We start from the raw sequence: 14,662 nt of genomic DNA on the forward strand, positions 1-14,662 counted from the left end.
GTGGTGACGACCACAAAGTTGTTTTCAAAGAGCACGAATTCTCTAGGTCTCCACTTCATGCAGCAAAAGTGTTGTGGGACCATGCTTTTAGTCACACGCGCATGGTGCACAATCAGGGTTTCAGGATCTAGAGATGCCTCTGCACAGCAGGACTTTTTTATCATATAAAGTGCAAGAGAAATCCACCAGTGCCCTTTTAATTCTGTTTGGCCCTAGTTTACATTTGGAGAAAAGAAAATGCAGATGATGGGAGGGGAGAGTGATCTGGTGCTCTTGTTCCTCTTGCTTGTTTCCCACAGACCTCTGGCTGTTCATTGTAAGAACAGGATGCTTCAGATGGGCCATTGGCCTGATCCAGCAGGCTCTTCCTATGTTGTCAGGATTTGCCACCCTGTTTATGCTACCCATATGGCTTAATTAGACCTGTTGCTTTCAGTAGATTCAAGGCTGTCAAGCTCTTCAATGCAGACTGGGGCGTGGAGTGGGAGAGGCATGAGAGGGGAGAGGGACACTTCCAGGGCTATGGAAGCCATTTTGACTAAGATATTCAGGAATGGAATTCAGGGCAGGCCCTGTCTACCTAGTTATTTTAAAGGGTGAGCCCTATTTACTTAATTATTATTATCTTGGGGTCTCTCAAATCCGTATGGAGGGCGGAGGATACTTAAAATAAATTTGTGAGTGTTTTTAATTATAACTGTTGTGTCCAGAATATAATAGAAATAGTGAGTCAGGAATTCCATTTCCTATCCGGCTGCCCTGCTGAGTCTTTTCCCCTTGTTGGGAAGTAAAATATAACAATGCTTGCAATAAGCTACCTGAATGAGGCAGGTAGCTTATTCTCCTTACATATTCTTTTAGTAACTACTTATTGGTAAAGTAGATTACTTCCTTTCAGCCTTTACTTCCTTCCTGTTTCTTTGCAAAGTTCCCTATGAGTAGGAGCTAGCTAGCATGTGCTGGCGTTAACTTACTGGCTCCACACTGGCCGCATGTGAAACCTATACTTAGAATGGCTGGTTCAGTTGCTGGTTGAAAGGATAAACCTTACGTTTTCGTTATCCTTTCAGCCAGCAGGCTTTGCAACTGACAGTCTAATGGCCGGTTAAGGATCACATCAGACAGAGGACAATACTTGCCTGAAGGGAAACTATTTCCGGTTAGCGTACCTCAACAAAAATGGGGTTCTGCATGACAAAGTCTAAAGCCATGATGGCATAAATGTTTTCATGATGGTTCAGGGTATTGGGAGACTATGATAATCAGTGCCAGATTTATGTATAAGCTAAACAAGTTATAGCTTAGGGCCCCACTCTCTTGGGGCCCCAAATTTTTTTCAAAGGAAAATAAGAACTGGATGTACATTTCCAAAATATAAGATAAAAAACGAAAACCATCTAACTTGACTGGAAGTGAGAGCTGGACCATAAAGAAGGCTGATCACCAAAGAATTGATGCTTTTAAATGATGGTGGTGGAGGAGACTCTTGAGAGTCCCATGGACTGCAACAAGATCAAACCTATTCATTCTGAAGGAAATCAGCCCTGGAAGGACAGATCCTGAAGCTGGGACTCCAATACTTTGGTCACCTCATGAGAAGAGAAGACTCCCTGGTGTTTACCTCTACGGATGTTGGTGATCTGACACTAAGTAAAAGTGAAACGAAAGAAGTGCCATGGTCAGACCACTTCCTGGTGCAACTAGACTTCTCTGCGACCCATCCCCTCTGCAGGGAGGTGGGACCGATTCGGATGGTCCGCCCCCGCCACTTAATGGATCCAAATGGTTTCCAGAGAGTGGTAGGGGATGCCTTATCCCATGTTGATGGCCTTTCAGCCGATTCCCTGGTGGCCCGCTGGAATGTGGAGTTAACCAGGGCTATTGACTGTTTGGCTCCGAAGCGCCCTCTCCGATTGCATGAAGCCCGGAGAGCCCCGTGGTTTTCCACAGATCTGAGGGCAATGAAACAATCGTTGAGACGGCTAGAGCGCCGGTGGTGGATAACTCATTCTGAATCTGACCGGACACGGGTTAGAGCTCAACGTCGAGCCTACCAAGTGGCGATAGCGACGGCGAAGAAGACTTTCTTCACCGCCTCTATTGCATCTGCAGAAAACAGCAGCAGGAGACTCTTTCAGGTGGTTCACAATTTAGCGGAACCACCTGTAACATCGGGGCCCAGTACGGGCCACATGTTCTCCTGCAATGATTTTGCAAATTTTTTTGCAGATAAAATCGCTCAGATTCGGGAAGAAGTAGACTCCACCGTGGGAGCAGGGCCGGGGCGGGAGAGTGCTAGAGTCCTGTCTGGTCAAGTTGTGTGGGATCAATTTCAATCTGTTACCTCCGAGGATGTGGACAGGCTGCTTGGACGAGTGAAGCCAACCACCTGTCTCCTGGATCCTTGCCCATCCTGGCTTATAAAAGCTAGCCGGGAAGGACTGGGCGATGGGCTTCGTGGGGTGGTGAATGCTTCCCTCCGTGAGGGAGCCTTCCCAGACCCGCTGAAAGAGGCGGTTATCAAACTGCTTCTTAAAAAACCATCTTTAGATGCGGCCACGATGGCCAATTATCGCCCAGTCTCAAACCTTCCATTCTTGGGCAAGGTGATTGAGCGAGTGGTTGCTGAACAACTCCAGGCACGCCTGGAAGAAGCGGACCATTTGGATCCCTTCCAGTCGGGATTCAGGCCTCATCATGGGACTGAAACTGCCTTGGTCGCACTGGTTGATGATCTCCGGCGGGCTAGGGACAAAGGTGAGAGCTGTTTCCTAGTTCTGCTGGATCTCTCAGCGGCGTTTGATACCATCGACCATGACATCCTTCTGGACCGTCTTGGGGGGCTGGGAGCTGGGGGCACTGTTATACAGTGGTTCCGCTCCTTCCTCCTGGGCCGTGTTCAGAAAGTGGTGGTGGGGGATGAGTGTTCAGACCCCTGGCCGCTCACTTGTGGGGTGCCTCAGGGTTCTGTCCTCTCCCCCATGCTTTTCAACATCTACATGCAGCCGCTGGGAGGGATCATCAGGAGGTTTGGGCTGGGTGTTCATCAGTATGCAGATGATACCCAGCTCTATCTCTCTTTTAAATCAGAACCAGTGAAGGCGGTAAAGGTCCTGTGTGAGTGTCTGGAAGCGGTTGGAGGATGGATGGCGGCTAACAGATTGAGGTTGAATCCTGACAAGACAGAAGTACTGTTTTTGGGGGACAGGAGGCGGGCAGGTGTGGAGGATTCCCTGGTCCTGAATGGGGTAACTGTGCCCCTGAAGGACCAGGTGCGCAGCCTGGGAGTCATTTTGGACTCACAGCTGTCCATGGAGGCACAGGTCAAATCTGTATCCAGGGCAGCTGTTTACCAGCTCCATCTGGTACGTAGGCTGAGACCCTATCTGCCTGCGGACTGTCTTGCCAGAGTGGTACATGCTCTGGTTATCTCCCGCTTGGACTACTGCAATGCGCTCTACGTGGGGCTACCTTTGAAGGTGACCCGGAAACTACAACTAATCCAGAATGCGGCAGCTAGACTGGTGACTGGGAGCGGCCGCCGAGACCATATAACACCGGTCTTGAAAGACCTACATTGGCTCCCAGTACGTTTCCGAGCACAATTCAAAGTGTTGGTGCTGACCTTTAAAGCCCTAAATAGCCTCGGTCCAGTATATCTGAAGGAGCGTCTCCTCCCCCATCGTTCTGCCCGGACACTGAGGTCCAGCTCCGAGGGCCTTCTGGCGGTTCCCTCCCTGCGAGAGGCCAAGTTGCAGGGAACCAGGCAGAGGGCCTTCTCGGTGGTGGTGCCCGCCCTGTGGAATGCCCTCCCACCGGATGTCAAGGCGATGGACAACTACCTGACATTCAGAAGACATCTGAAGGCAGCCCTGTTCAGGGAAGTTTTTAATATGTGACAATTTAGTGTATTTTTCATTTCTGTTGGAAGCCGCCCAGAGTGGCTGGGGAAACCCAGCCAGATGGGCGGGGTACAAATAATAAATTATTATTATTATTATTATCCCTGGAAAAGACCCTAACGTTGGGAAAGATTGAGGGCACAAGGAGAAGGGGACGACAGAGGCGAGATGGTTGGACAGTGTTCTCAAAGCTACCAGCATGAGTCTGACGAAACTGCGGGAGGCAGTGGAAGACAGGGGTGCCTGGCGTGCTCTGGTCCATGGGGTCACGAAGAGTTGAGCACGACTAAACAACAACAACAACAATTTTTTTAAAGCCATCCAAGTTGGTGACCAGTCATTCCCTCCTAGGGGAGTGAGGTTCATAGTTTGACTATGTACTGCATGAAGATATAGTTTCTTTTATCTGTCCTAAATCTTCCAATATTCGGCTTCATTGGATGTCCATGAATTCTAGTGTTATGAGAAAGGGCGAAAAACTTTTTACTATCCACTTTCTCCAACTTCTTGTGGCAACTATACTACTCCACAGATGTTTTTAGGATGGATACCATCACACCTCTGGTACTTCATTGCCTTCCACTCAGACACATGCTAAATAAAGACAGACAATTCATTGAACTGCAGGGCGGTCACGATGTTAAAAAACTTCATTTATAATGGTTCATCAGCAACTGTGTTTTGATTAAAGGGTTGCCACATTGGTCCAGAGACAATATGGCATTGTGTTCAGTCATTGTGTTCTAGATCTAGCCAGGGGAGAATCATAGCAGCTATCAAAATCTAAAAATACAAGACACTACAATCCACAACTTTTTTACAGGATTAGCAGAGTGCCCCTTACGTCATATGAATCTCTAATGGAATTATGAGCCTTTATAAACTACATGTCCTAACATTCCTTGGGACCAGCTATGCAAACTTAAGCATCAATATAAGTATATGATATAATTACATGTTCAAGTCTGTTATCTCAGACTCACCAATACCAATTTGTTCATTGCCAATTATAATGCAATATTAATGTGCATTCACCATTTTGTTAAGAGAGTAGAAACAGAAGGGAGAAGAATACAAGAACCAAAGCTTGCTTCTTGAGTACATGTGTTATATTTGGTAGCATGTGACAATTCAAATTTAGGCTGCAATCCTAAACACATTTATTTGGGAGCAAGACCTGTTAAAACAGTGGGAGTTACTTCTAAGTAGACATGAACAAGATTGGGCTGCAAGTAACAATTCCTAACCCAAAGTGGCTTTCCTGGGCCTGGTGCCAAAACGCCAGTTCAGCCCAATTCTGCCCATACACGACTCAAGGAAATTTAACTCCTAGTATAGGTGTGAGCATCCTAGAATAGCTGTGTGTGTGTCCTACATTACTTTACATTGTTGATATAGGGTTATAGGTGCTCCTATAGTTAAGGTAAGTTGAAAAAACTGTCAGCTTCTTATGTTCCCACACCCTATATTACAGTTTCCAGAATTTTTATAGAACTTGAATTTGAGTTATGGAACCATAACTGGGAATGAGAATTTTTTTTTTTTAAAAAAGAGATGATAAATCTGACTTTCTCCAAGCAAATTTGAGTTGGAATAATTGTCTTTAATTTCTCCTAATTTGTTTCAACTTCATTTTGCAGTAAATTGGGATTCTTTCTGAGTTTTATAAATCTAGCATGCCACCATCTGGCCATTGCTGTAGTTACACATTGTCTTAGCACTCTGCTGAGCAGGCTATTGTGTAACTCCATCTTTTTAATGCAATAGAAATTATTTGTCAGACATAAAATGCATTTTAGTTCCCAAGAAGTTTTATGAGGAGTATTATTGGAAGTATTGCAAAATTGGAGAAGGGGAAGGATGATTTGCTAAGAGATGTAAAGGCAATATAAAGTTAAGAAATGCACAAGAAGTGGTTAAAATGGTGGATCATCAGAGGTGCTGATGGAAGTCTAAAAAGATTGTATAAGTGATAAGTTTTGTGGTACATATTATAATTTATATGTTAAAATCAATTAATTTTTTTTTTTAAAAAATGCATTCTAGTTCCCTCTGGTAATATAATGAAGCAAGGAGGGGTATCAGTGGCGTAGCGTGGGGGGTGCAGGGGGGGCCGGCCGCACTGGGCGCAACATATGGGGGTTAGGGTTAGGGGGCACAAATCCACGGGTTAGGGGGCGCAAATCCACGGGTTAGGGGGTGCAAATTACTTGCCTTGCCCTGGGTGCTGACAACCCACGCTACGCCACTGAGGGGTATGAGCGGGGGGCGGGGGGGGGGCAGCAAGGAAGCAGAGTTTTGGGCCTTGATCTGGTAAGTGACAGGAGGTGATAATGGGACTTTCGAGTTTTATTACTCTTTGTGACAGATTCACAGAGGAAATCAGAGTTTGGGTGAAATAAAGTTCTGGAAAGATATTTCTTTCCTTTGATGGCATTCTTGTTTTATGCTAGTAGCTTAAATGGTAACCTTTATTCGCAAGGTTGTTTGCATTTCTAATTGAAAGCTTCAGGTTAAACTTCAGCCTGCGACAAGTCAACTGGAGATGTTTTTATAAAGCGTGTTTTACATGTTGAAAATATGCAGCTAGAAGTAAGCACCTCTGAATTCACCTGAGCCTACTCCCAGGTAACCATGAACAGGATCGCAGCCATGCCACATGACTGATCAGAATTGTGAACCCTGCTCTTCCCAGCCAAATTCCAGGCTCTAACTGCTACACCAGAGGTGAGGAACCTCTGGCCAATGTGCCAAAGGAGACCTGACAGGCCTTGGAGTTGGTTGGCCACTTCTGGGATTCTCTTTTCTTGCTTATGAGTTCACAGCTTTAACTCAAGCCAGGCTGCAAAGGAAAAATCTTCATTTGCAAATGTGGCTCATATTCAAGCAGGAGATGCAGGTAAAGCTTGAATTCAAGCTGGGCTGAAAAGGGAATAAAAGAATTCAGAACACCCTTCCAGTTTTTCATTCTATAATTCTTATTAACTGTTGTTATTTCTTAATTTTAAATTGTTGTAACCTACATTGGGAACTGCTAATGAAGGGCAGGTAAAATAATAATAATAATAATAATAATAATAATAATAATAATAATAATAATATCTACAGCAGTAATTAGAGGAGAAATGACGACTGGGAGGAGCGCAGAGAGAGTTTTCTAGCACAAAACTAGAACCAGAATTGGGGGTTTGTAGTCAAAAGAGCTTCAGACTACAATTGGTTGCATGGCATGTCTCTTCAGACAATTTTTTTTTAAATGTATAAGTAGCCCTTCTTTCAATCAGTTTGGAAGTTCTGTGGGAAGGATGTGTTTGTTCAGTATCCAACACCACACAGAACTTTTACATATTCCTATGAAACACTATTACTGCACATTCTCGTCTCGATACAGCAGTCCATAATACTGTGCTCTAGGAGGTATACTGGGTCTCCTCCTTCTTTCCCCATGAATCTATCTTCAATCCTCTCTTATTTGGGGCAACATCACAAAGAAGCACCAGCTATGATCAGCTCATAGCTTCAACTGGGATTTGCTCCTCCTAAGCTTTTGATGCCCACCTCCCAGTTTCCGAAATTAGCCTGATGAGAAATCGGATCAAGTCAATCCAATCTTAATTAGGCTGTAGGTCTGGAAAATGGATTACAGAAAGTTTCTGACATCGTAAGTAGCCCAGGGGTTAAATCAAATTGGAGATAGGGGGCCAGTTTTCTTCTTAGAGAACTAGTGGCAAGATCCAATAAGAAGAAAACATCTCTGAAAAGTGTACCCATAGATTCTTTTTTGCAGAATCCCTGTTTCATAAATGAATTTAAAAAGCTTTCAGCTGAGGCCCTTTCTTCTCTATTTTTAAATTTTATTTTATCCCACTTTCTTATGTCCCAATTCTGAGTGTCTCAAAAATAAACTTTTAAAAAAAGGAGATTTAGCAGTTACTGTGTATGTATGTTTGATGTCCAAAATAAATTAAAACAATTGTTTCAGTTCCACCCTATGGAGAAGGGTTAGTTTACAGTACTTGTTTCACTCCCAACAAACCACCAACTGTAGGCAAGGTTTGTTCTTCCTTTACTCACAGTAGTTTTTGGATCAAATCAAGCTATGGTCTCTGGTTTGGATGTAACACAGAGGCAGGGATCATAGGCTGCTTCCTTTGCATGGGAGCCACGTAGAGCGGAGAGGAGCAAAGGAGGCACAGTTTCACTGGTGCAGGGGTACCTCAGGGCCGGGAGCCAAATGTGGCCCTCCAAATCCCTTTGTCTGGCCCTCGGGACTCTCCTCAGGCCACACCCCTGACTGCCTGGTTCTGCATCCTCCTTGTGTGGTGTAGTGGTAAGAGCGGTGGACTCATAATCTGGTGAACTGGGTTTGCGTCTCCGCTCCTCCATGTGCAGCTGCTGGGTGACTTTGGGCCAGTCACACTTCTCTGAGGTCTCCCAGCCCCACTCACCTCACAGAGTGTTTGTTATGGGGGAGGAAGGGAAAGGAGAATGTTAGCCGCTTTGAGACTCCTTCGGGTAGTGATAAAGCGGGATATCAAATCCAAACTCCTCTTCTTCTTCTTCTTCTTCTTCTTCTTGAGTGATTTTGCTTGGCTGGAAAATTTCCATGAACTACAATGGTGTCTTTTACTTGTTTGGATGCAGGATGACGAGTGAGGAGTATAGAAACTGACTTTTGTGTTGCCGTAATGAAATCTCCTTCACAGAGTGAAGAGCCACAATCCACTGCTCTGACCACTTTTGCCTCTGGCCTCACCTGACACTGGAAGGCGGCCCCTGGAAGGTTGTCCATGAAGTTGTCCATGCCGTACTCAGACGGCAAAGCCAAGTTTATGGTTTACTATGAAGTGTGGACATGGCCTTAGTGTCCTTCAAGAATATTCAGCTTCTTTTGTGCATTCCTCACTCCGGTGTAGCTGAACAAGGAGCTATTCCCAGGCATAGAAGAAAGAGGTCCTTTTATCCCATATGTGCCCACACAGCCACTTTGATCAGAGGAATTGGCACTTTTATAGGTGCCACATAATACCTGCACCGCATCTGTAAGAACTCAGTTGTCTAGGACACCGACACTTTGGCACTCACTGCCTATTGATATCAGGCAGACATCTTCACTGTACAATCGTACCTTGGAAGTCGAACGGAATCCACTCTGGAAGTCCGTTCGACTTCCAAAACGTTCAGAAACCAAAGCGCGGCTTCTGATTGGCTGCAGGAAGCTGCGCCGGATATTTGGCTTCAGAAAATTGTTCAAAAACCAGAACACTCACTTCCGGGTTTTGATCATTCAGGAGCCAATCTGTTCAGAAGCCAAGGAGTTGGGGATCCAAGGTACGACTGTATTCTTTTTGGTGCCTGCTGAAGACATTCTTATTTAAACAAACCTACCCAGTTGTTCAGGGACGCAGGTGGCGCTGTGGGTTAAACCACAGAGCCTAGGACTTGCTGATCAGAAGGTCGCTGGTACGAATCCCTGCGATGGGGTGAGCTCCAGTTGCTCGGTCCCTGCTCCTGCCAACCTAGCAGTTCAAAAGCATGTCAAAGTGCAAGTAGATAAATAGGTACTGCTTCGGTGGGAAGGTAAACGGCGTTTCCGTGTGCTGCTCTGGTTCGCCAGAAGCGGCTTAGTCATGCTGGCCACATGACCTGGAAGCTGTACGCCAGCTCCCTCAGCCAATAAAGCGAGATGAGAGCCGCAACCCCAGAGTTGGCTACGACTGGACCTAATGGTCAGGGGTTCCTTTACCTTTACTTTACCCAGTTGTTCAGAAGTTTGCTCTATTGCGGTTTTAACTTTATGTTTTAATTAATGGTTGTAAATCTTTAGTGATAGTTATATTGTTTTATCATTTGTGTAAATCACTTTGAGGTTTTTTCCCCTACACTGAAGCAGTATAGAAGTTGTATCTAACAACAAACAAACAAACAAACAACAAACAAACACACACAATGCCATTGGAAAAATCCCATATTGTAAAAAGTTTGTTTGGTTGCAAGTGAATGAAGATGAAGAACGTTAACATACATAATAACACCTTTGGTGACACTTTTCATAAAAGATATATTTTCTTTGATAGTAGAGGCAAGCTTATTAGAATGTAGAGACATGTCAATCACACTTGTACTGGATTGCTGAAAACACTGATTTTATTTTACACACCCATGTACCAACCCCAATGCCCCTAAATGTAAGAAAGCAGACCAAGTATGTAAAACTCAAACACTAAAGAGAAGCAAAAGGGTTTATAACAAAAGGCCACAGAAATATATATACATATTATTCCAACCTGGTACAGAGCGGATTTTGTCTTATGAGTCTGAAGAATAAGAAAATGGCAAATAAAATACATTCAAGGTAAGGTGAGAAAATTATTATTCAGCTGGTTTAGTTTAGCATTTGTGTCTTCTTATTGTATTACACAATTCCACCAGAGTATGATATCTCTGATAGATGTAACAGACCCCTCCCATAATTACATATCTATGAATATTCAAAAATATTGCCTATATGACTTTATTTCTGGTGTTTCCACATGCTTTACAAATTGAATGTGCAGCCAAAGAGTTATCTGAAAATGAAGATATTGAGTGATCACGAGAATGATCAGTCTGTTGTGTGCTTTGGGCCAGACCATTCCATACTATTGTTATACCGTCCAGTGACTGGGGTCAACAGCACCAGGCCATTGCTAAGGGCCTGAGCCCTTACTGAGGAAGCACCACCAAATTCTGATTTGGCCACTGAGGCCTGGTGGTCCTCTCAGCACTGGCTCCCGCATAGCTGTGGGTGGCTCCTGTCATTTTAACCTCCCTCAGTGTCTCTGGGGCTCCAATATAGCATAGCTTGCTGGCTGGACCAGCTTTTTCTGTTGCTGGGCCTGCAGGTTATCAAGGCAAGAGGGGCACCTGTGCAGTGCCAAATACCCCACTAAACCTGGCACTGATCCTGGCTTGTAGTCTCTGGAAAGCTTGAATGTAATGCAGGCCACTCAAACAAATGAGTTCTTCTGTATTTGAAGAGTTTTAATAAATATAATACAATGTCACCTATTTGCTAATGAGCACTTATACCTAGTATTCACAATGTGCAACAGGCTCAGCAAATGGAGCCTCACCTTATTTATTCACTAATTCATCTGCAAACTTTTAGTGCAAATGTGACAGATCTGCACTGCTTATTTCATAATTAGCATCATTTCTCACCAGAACATGCTGCCCTGTCACCATCCTCATATTCAGGCCTGGGCAGACATCATGATCCAGTACTCCAAACCATGGTTTGGAAGTTTGGGAAGGTACCAAGTGTTCTCGCACTTTCCCTTCCCCCTCTCACCTCCATTGATGCACACTGAGCCACTCCATGATCAGGTTTCCACTAACCATAGTTTGTTGTGATGTCCAAAGCTGGCAAACTAAGGGTAATACTTGCCTGCAAACTATGCCTTGAGACCATAGGCTTGCAAATCATTGTTTGGAGTTAGTCCTGGTTATTGCTAATCACAGTTTGCCCAAGTCAATAATTATGGCAAACCATGGTTAGAAGAAATAAGGAAAGGGAGTGGGAACTGCCACAAGAAAATGCGAGAGAGAGACAGCTACTGCAAGTGCATGATGTTATGTCACCTTTCTGATTTTTCAAACTGTAGTCTGGAGGATCATCTTAACCAGACCAAAGTTTCCTCAATGACACTAAAATTCCTAGAAAAGGGTTCCGAAGAAGGATCTACCAAGTAGAGGAATCTGCCCTAAGACAATCAGTGAGTTGACAGAGGGAAATAGACTCAGAACACAATAGGTGTATGATGTTACAAGTCCAGTATTCATAATATTCTGCACTTGGTCTAGTAAGAGCCTGTACTCCCTGCAGTCTCATTGCATATAGTAAATAGGTTCTTTTCCTGTTTCCAATTCCATATATGCTTGGCTGTGCATTTGCAATGTTACAAAAAGTTGGAACATCTCACTTGCGATGAAACAGTCTCCAAATGGTTTAGGTTAGCAGCAGAATATTAACATCAAGTAAAACCTTTGGAACACACAAACTCAGAATCAGAACAAACCAGCCATATTCTCAAACTCTGTTACCAAAGAACTTCCTCTCTTCCAGCAAGTTCATCTCTTTCTCCTCAGACATAAAATAGCAGACATACACCTACAAAGAAAGCATTGTGACTTACTAATCAGTCCCTTTGTGCATCTGAGCATCAAATGACACTCAATGTTCACTTTTGAGACTCTTCTAAGTCAGTCCCTTTTGATACCTGGACCAGCAAACAGGACAATATTTATGCATATGGTTATTTCCTAGCATGACTGGCCAACCATGGCTCATATAGGTTAGTACCCGTGGTACTTTCAATACGCGTGCTTCACAGAGTTGCTGGAGAATGCTTTCGGTTAAGCAAATAATTCTAGAATGAAAGGAAGCACTCTCCATTTGGTTACAACTGGAAATGCAACACACTGAACCACCTGCTGCCCCACACCACATCCTTCCGGTCACGAAGATTTCCTCCTCTGCTCAACAATCCATCCTCCAGGGTTCACATCCATTTGTAGCATCTTCATCACCCACTTGTCTTTTCGGGCCCCGTCAATGAATTCATCCAGAGAAAGCTGCCCTAAAGAATCAATGCAAGAGAGACATTTATCAAAGATGGAAGGGAACAAAGGAAGCATGCCCTCAAAGCTCTACCTATTCTGTACATCTGCATGCCAGCACTTGGGTCACTGCACCTCTTTGCCACCATGTGCTATCAGAGACTCTCCTGCCACCTACAACCTGCCATTTTCGTTGTGGAGAGAGAAGGGAATGGGTATCCTCATGCTAGTGGGTCCCAAATGGTGCTACTGCACTTATTCATCGTAGGAAAAGTTATCAGAATGTTCCAATATAGTCGCTTCAGATCCTTACCAGTGAGTGTTGAGAGCATTTAAGTCAGCCAGAATCTCCTTAAGAGAGTTTTCACTTTCAGACACATTATTTGCTGAGTTCCCCCCACCCTGCCCTGCATGCTCTTCAAACATTTTCAAGGGAGTCGTGAAGTGCCTGAGCAAGTCTAAAAGGGGAAAGCCAAGAGTAGGTGCTCAGGTGCAAATCAAACATTCAGATTTGGCTCAGCACCAGCAATGATTGGATATGATGGTCCACAGAAAATCTGAGTAAAAGTTCAAAAATGTAGAAGCTTTTATGTAGAGCAAGGTTGGGATGGGGGACCTGTGGCACTTTGGATATTGTTGGACTCCAGGTCCAACAATCAAAAGAAGATCAGTCTCAGCCAGCAGGGTCAAGGGGCAGAGATGATAGGAACTGTAGACAAGCCATGTCTGGAGGACTATAGAATCCCCAACTCTGACCTAGAGAATCATAAAATCGTGGAACTGTAGAGTTGGAAGAGACCATGAGGGTCTTCTAGTCCAGCCCCTGGAATGTAGGAATATTTTGCCCAACATGAGACTTGAACACACAACCCTGAGATTAAAAGCCTCATGCTCAACCAAATGAGCCACCCAATGCCCTTACATTTTAAATGAGTTGACTCGGGCTGTACTAAATTGCATACAATGCTCCTTCCCGTGAGTTTTGGTGTAACCATTAATCATTGGAATGGCATAAGTATTACAGATCCAGACACAAATATCACCCAAGGTGAAAATTTCTTACCATCTCCATTCTCATCCACTAACTGAAATATCCTGTCCACAACTTCTTCTGGAGTGAGACGAGGTGCCCCTTGCTCTTCATCAGGCTGGCATACTTGCTTAAGCCTGTAAATAGACTGGAAGACAGAAAAACAACTATGGTTTTTAAAAACAAACAAACAAACAGACACTTGCTGGTAAGAGAAGACCAGAAAAGAAAGCAACTTAAGTTTCTGAGACAGAGATGCAGAAAAATCTAATGAATATTTTGCTCACATTTGTAATCTGGGGAAATAATCTGTGCATGTCAGGATTTGAGACATCAGGAAATGGCACAGCAAGAGACAGCATGTCAGATGGGGTGGACATACACCTCCACTTCCTCAGTTTAGGTAAGTTTTGTTCATGGTCACTGAGTCAGAACCATCTTGAGGATCAGTAAGTAAAGTCTCCCTGTCTGCTTTGCTGGGACTTCAGTGCAGTGTACCTTGCTTTCTCCTGTTGGTTGCACAAGGAAACATGCACCTGGGATGCTCTGAACAGATAAACAGCTAGGAGGTGCTATTTGTAGCAGGAAGGGAGTGGGCAGCAAGAGAGGTTAAGGATTTACCCCTTCTCTATCCATAGTTGCCCTTCCCAAAATGACTTTTCCAGATTTGGGTTTTTGTTTTGTTTTTTACAAGACCACTGGGCTATTATGAGATGCAATCACATGTAATGTATACCATTTGACCCATGCTGGTCTAAATTATGATCTAAACAAAATGCATTGCAATGTTGTTCCTGAGCTCCTTTATTCAGTGCACTGGGGAGGAAATGAACCAAAGGCTTGCTTGCCATTATGTGCAAACCAATGCTCATGATTTGTTTTTCTCCCAAACAGCTACTTTGGAAAGCTATGGTTTGTTTTAGGCTTACCATCATGGTTTGTTAAGAGAGAAATGAACTATGAGTGCTGGTTCACACACAACAGCAAGCCAGCCTCTGTTTTTCTTCTTTCCCAGACACAAAAGAAAGGAGCAGAGAGGAGAAGCATGCTGCTCATTCACATTAAACCACAACTTAATTTAAACAGCACAGTACTTTAATGTGGTGTGCAGATTGGTCTTTGAAAACAT

General features: G+C 44.1%; 1 protein-coding gene across 1 annotated transcript in view; it reads right to left on the reverse strand.

Moving 5' to 3' along the window:
• Positions 1-10,202: 10,202 nt before the first annotated feature.
• Positions 10,203-14,662, reverse strand: part of GUCA1B (guanylate cyclase activator 1B) — a 31,138-nt gene continuing 26,678 nt past the window's right edge. Inside the window, exons 4-5 of the mRNA XM_081916480.1 lie at positions 13,567-13,681; positions 10,203-12,523 (exon numbers count right to left, since the gene is read on the reverse strand). Of these exons, the coding sequence (XP_081772606.1) occupies positions 12,402-12,523; positions 13,567-13,681 (237 nt within the window). The 3' untranslated portion in view covers positions 10,203-12,401. The remainder of the gene's footprint in view (positions 12,524-13,566; positions 13,682-14,662) is intronic.

This window comes from Podarcis melisellensis (genome assembly GCF_964234715.1).
Source record: "Podarcis melisellensis genome assembly, chromosome: 6".
NCBI lineage: Eukaryota > Metazoa > Chordata > Lepidosauria > Squamata > Lacertidae > Podarcis > Podarcis melisellensis.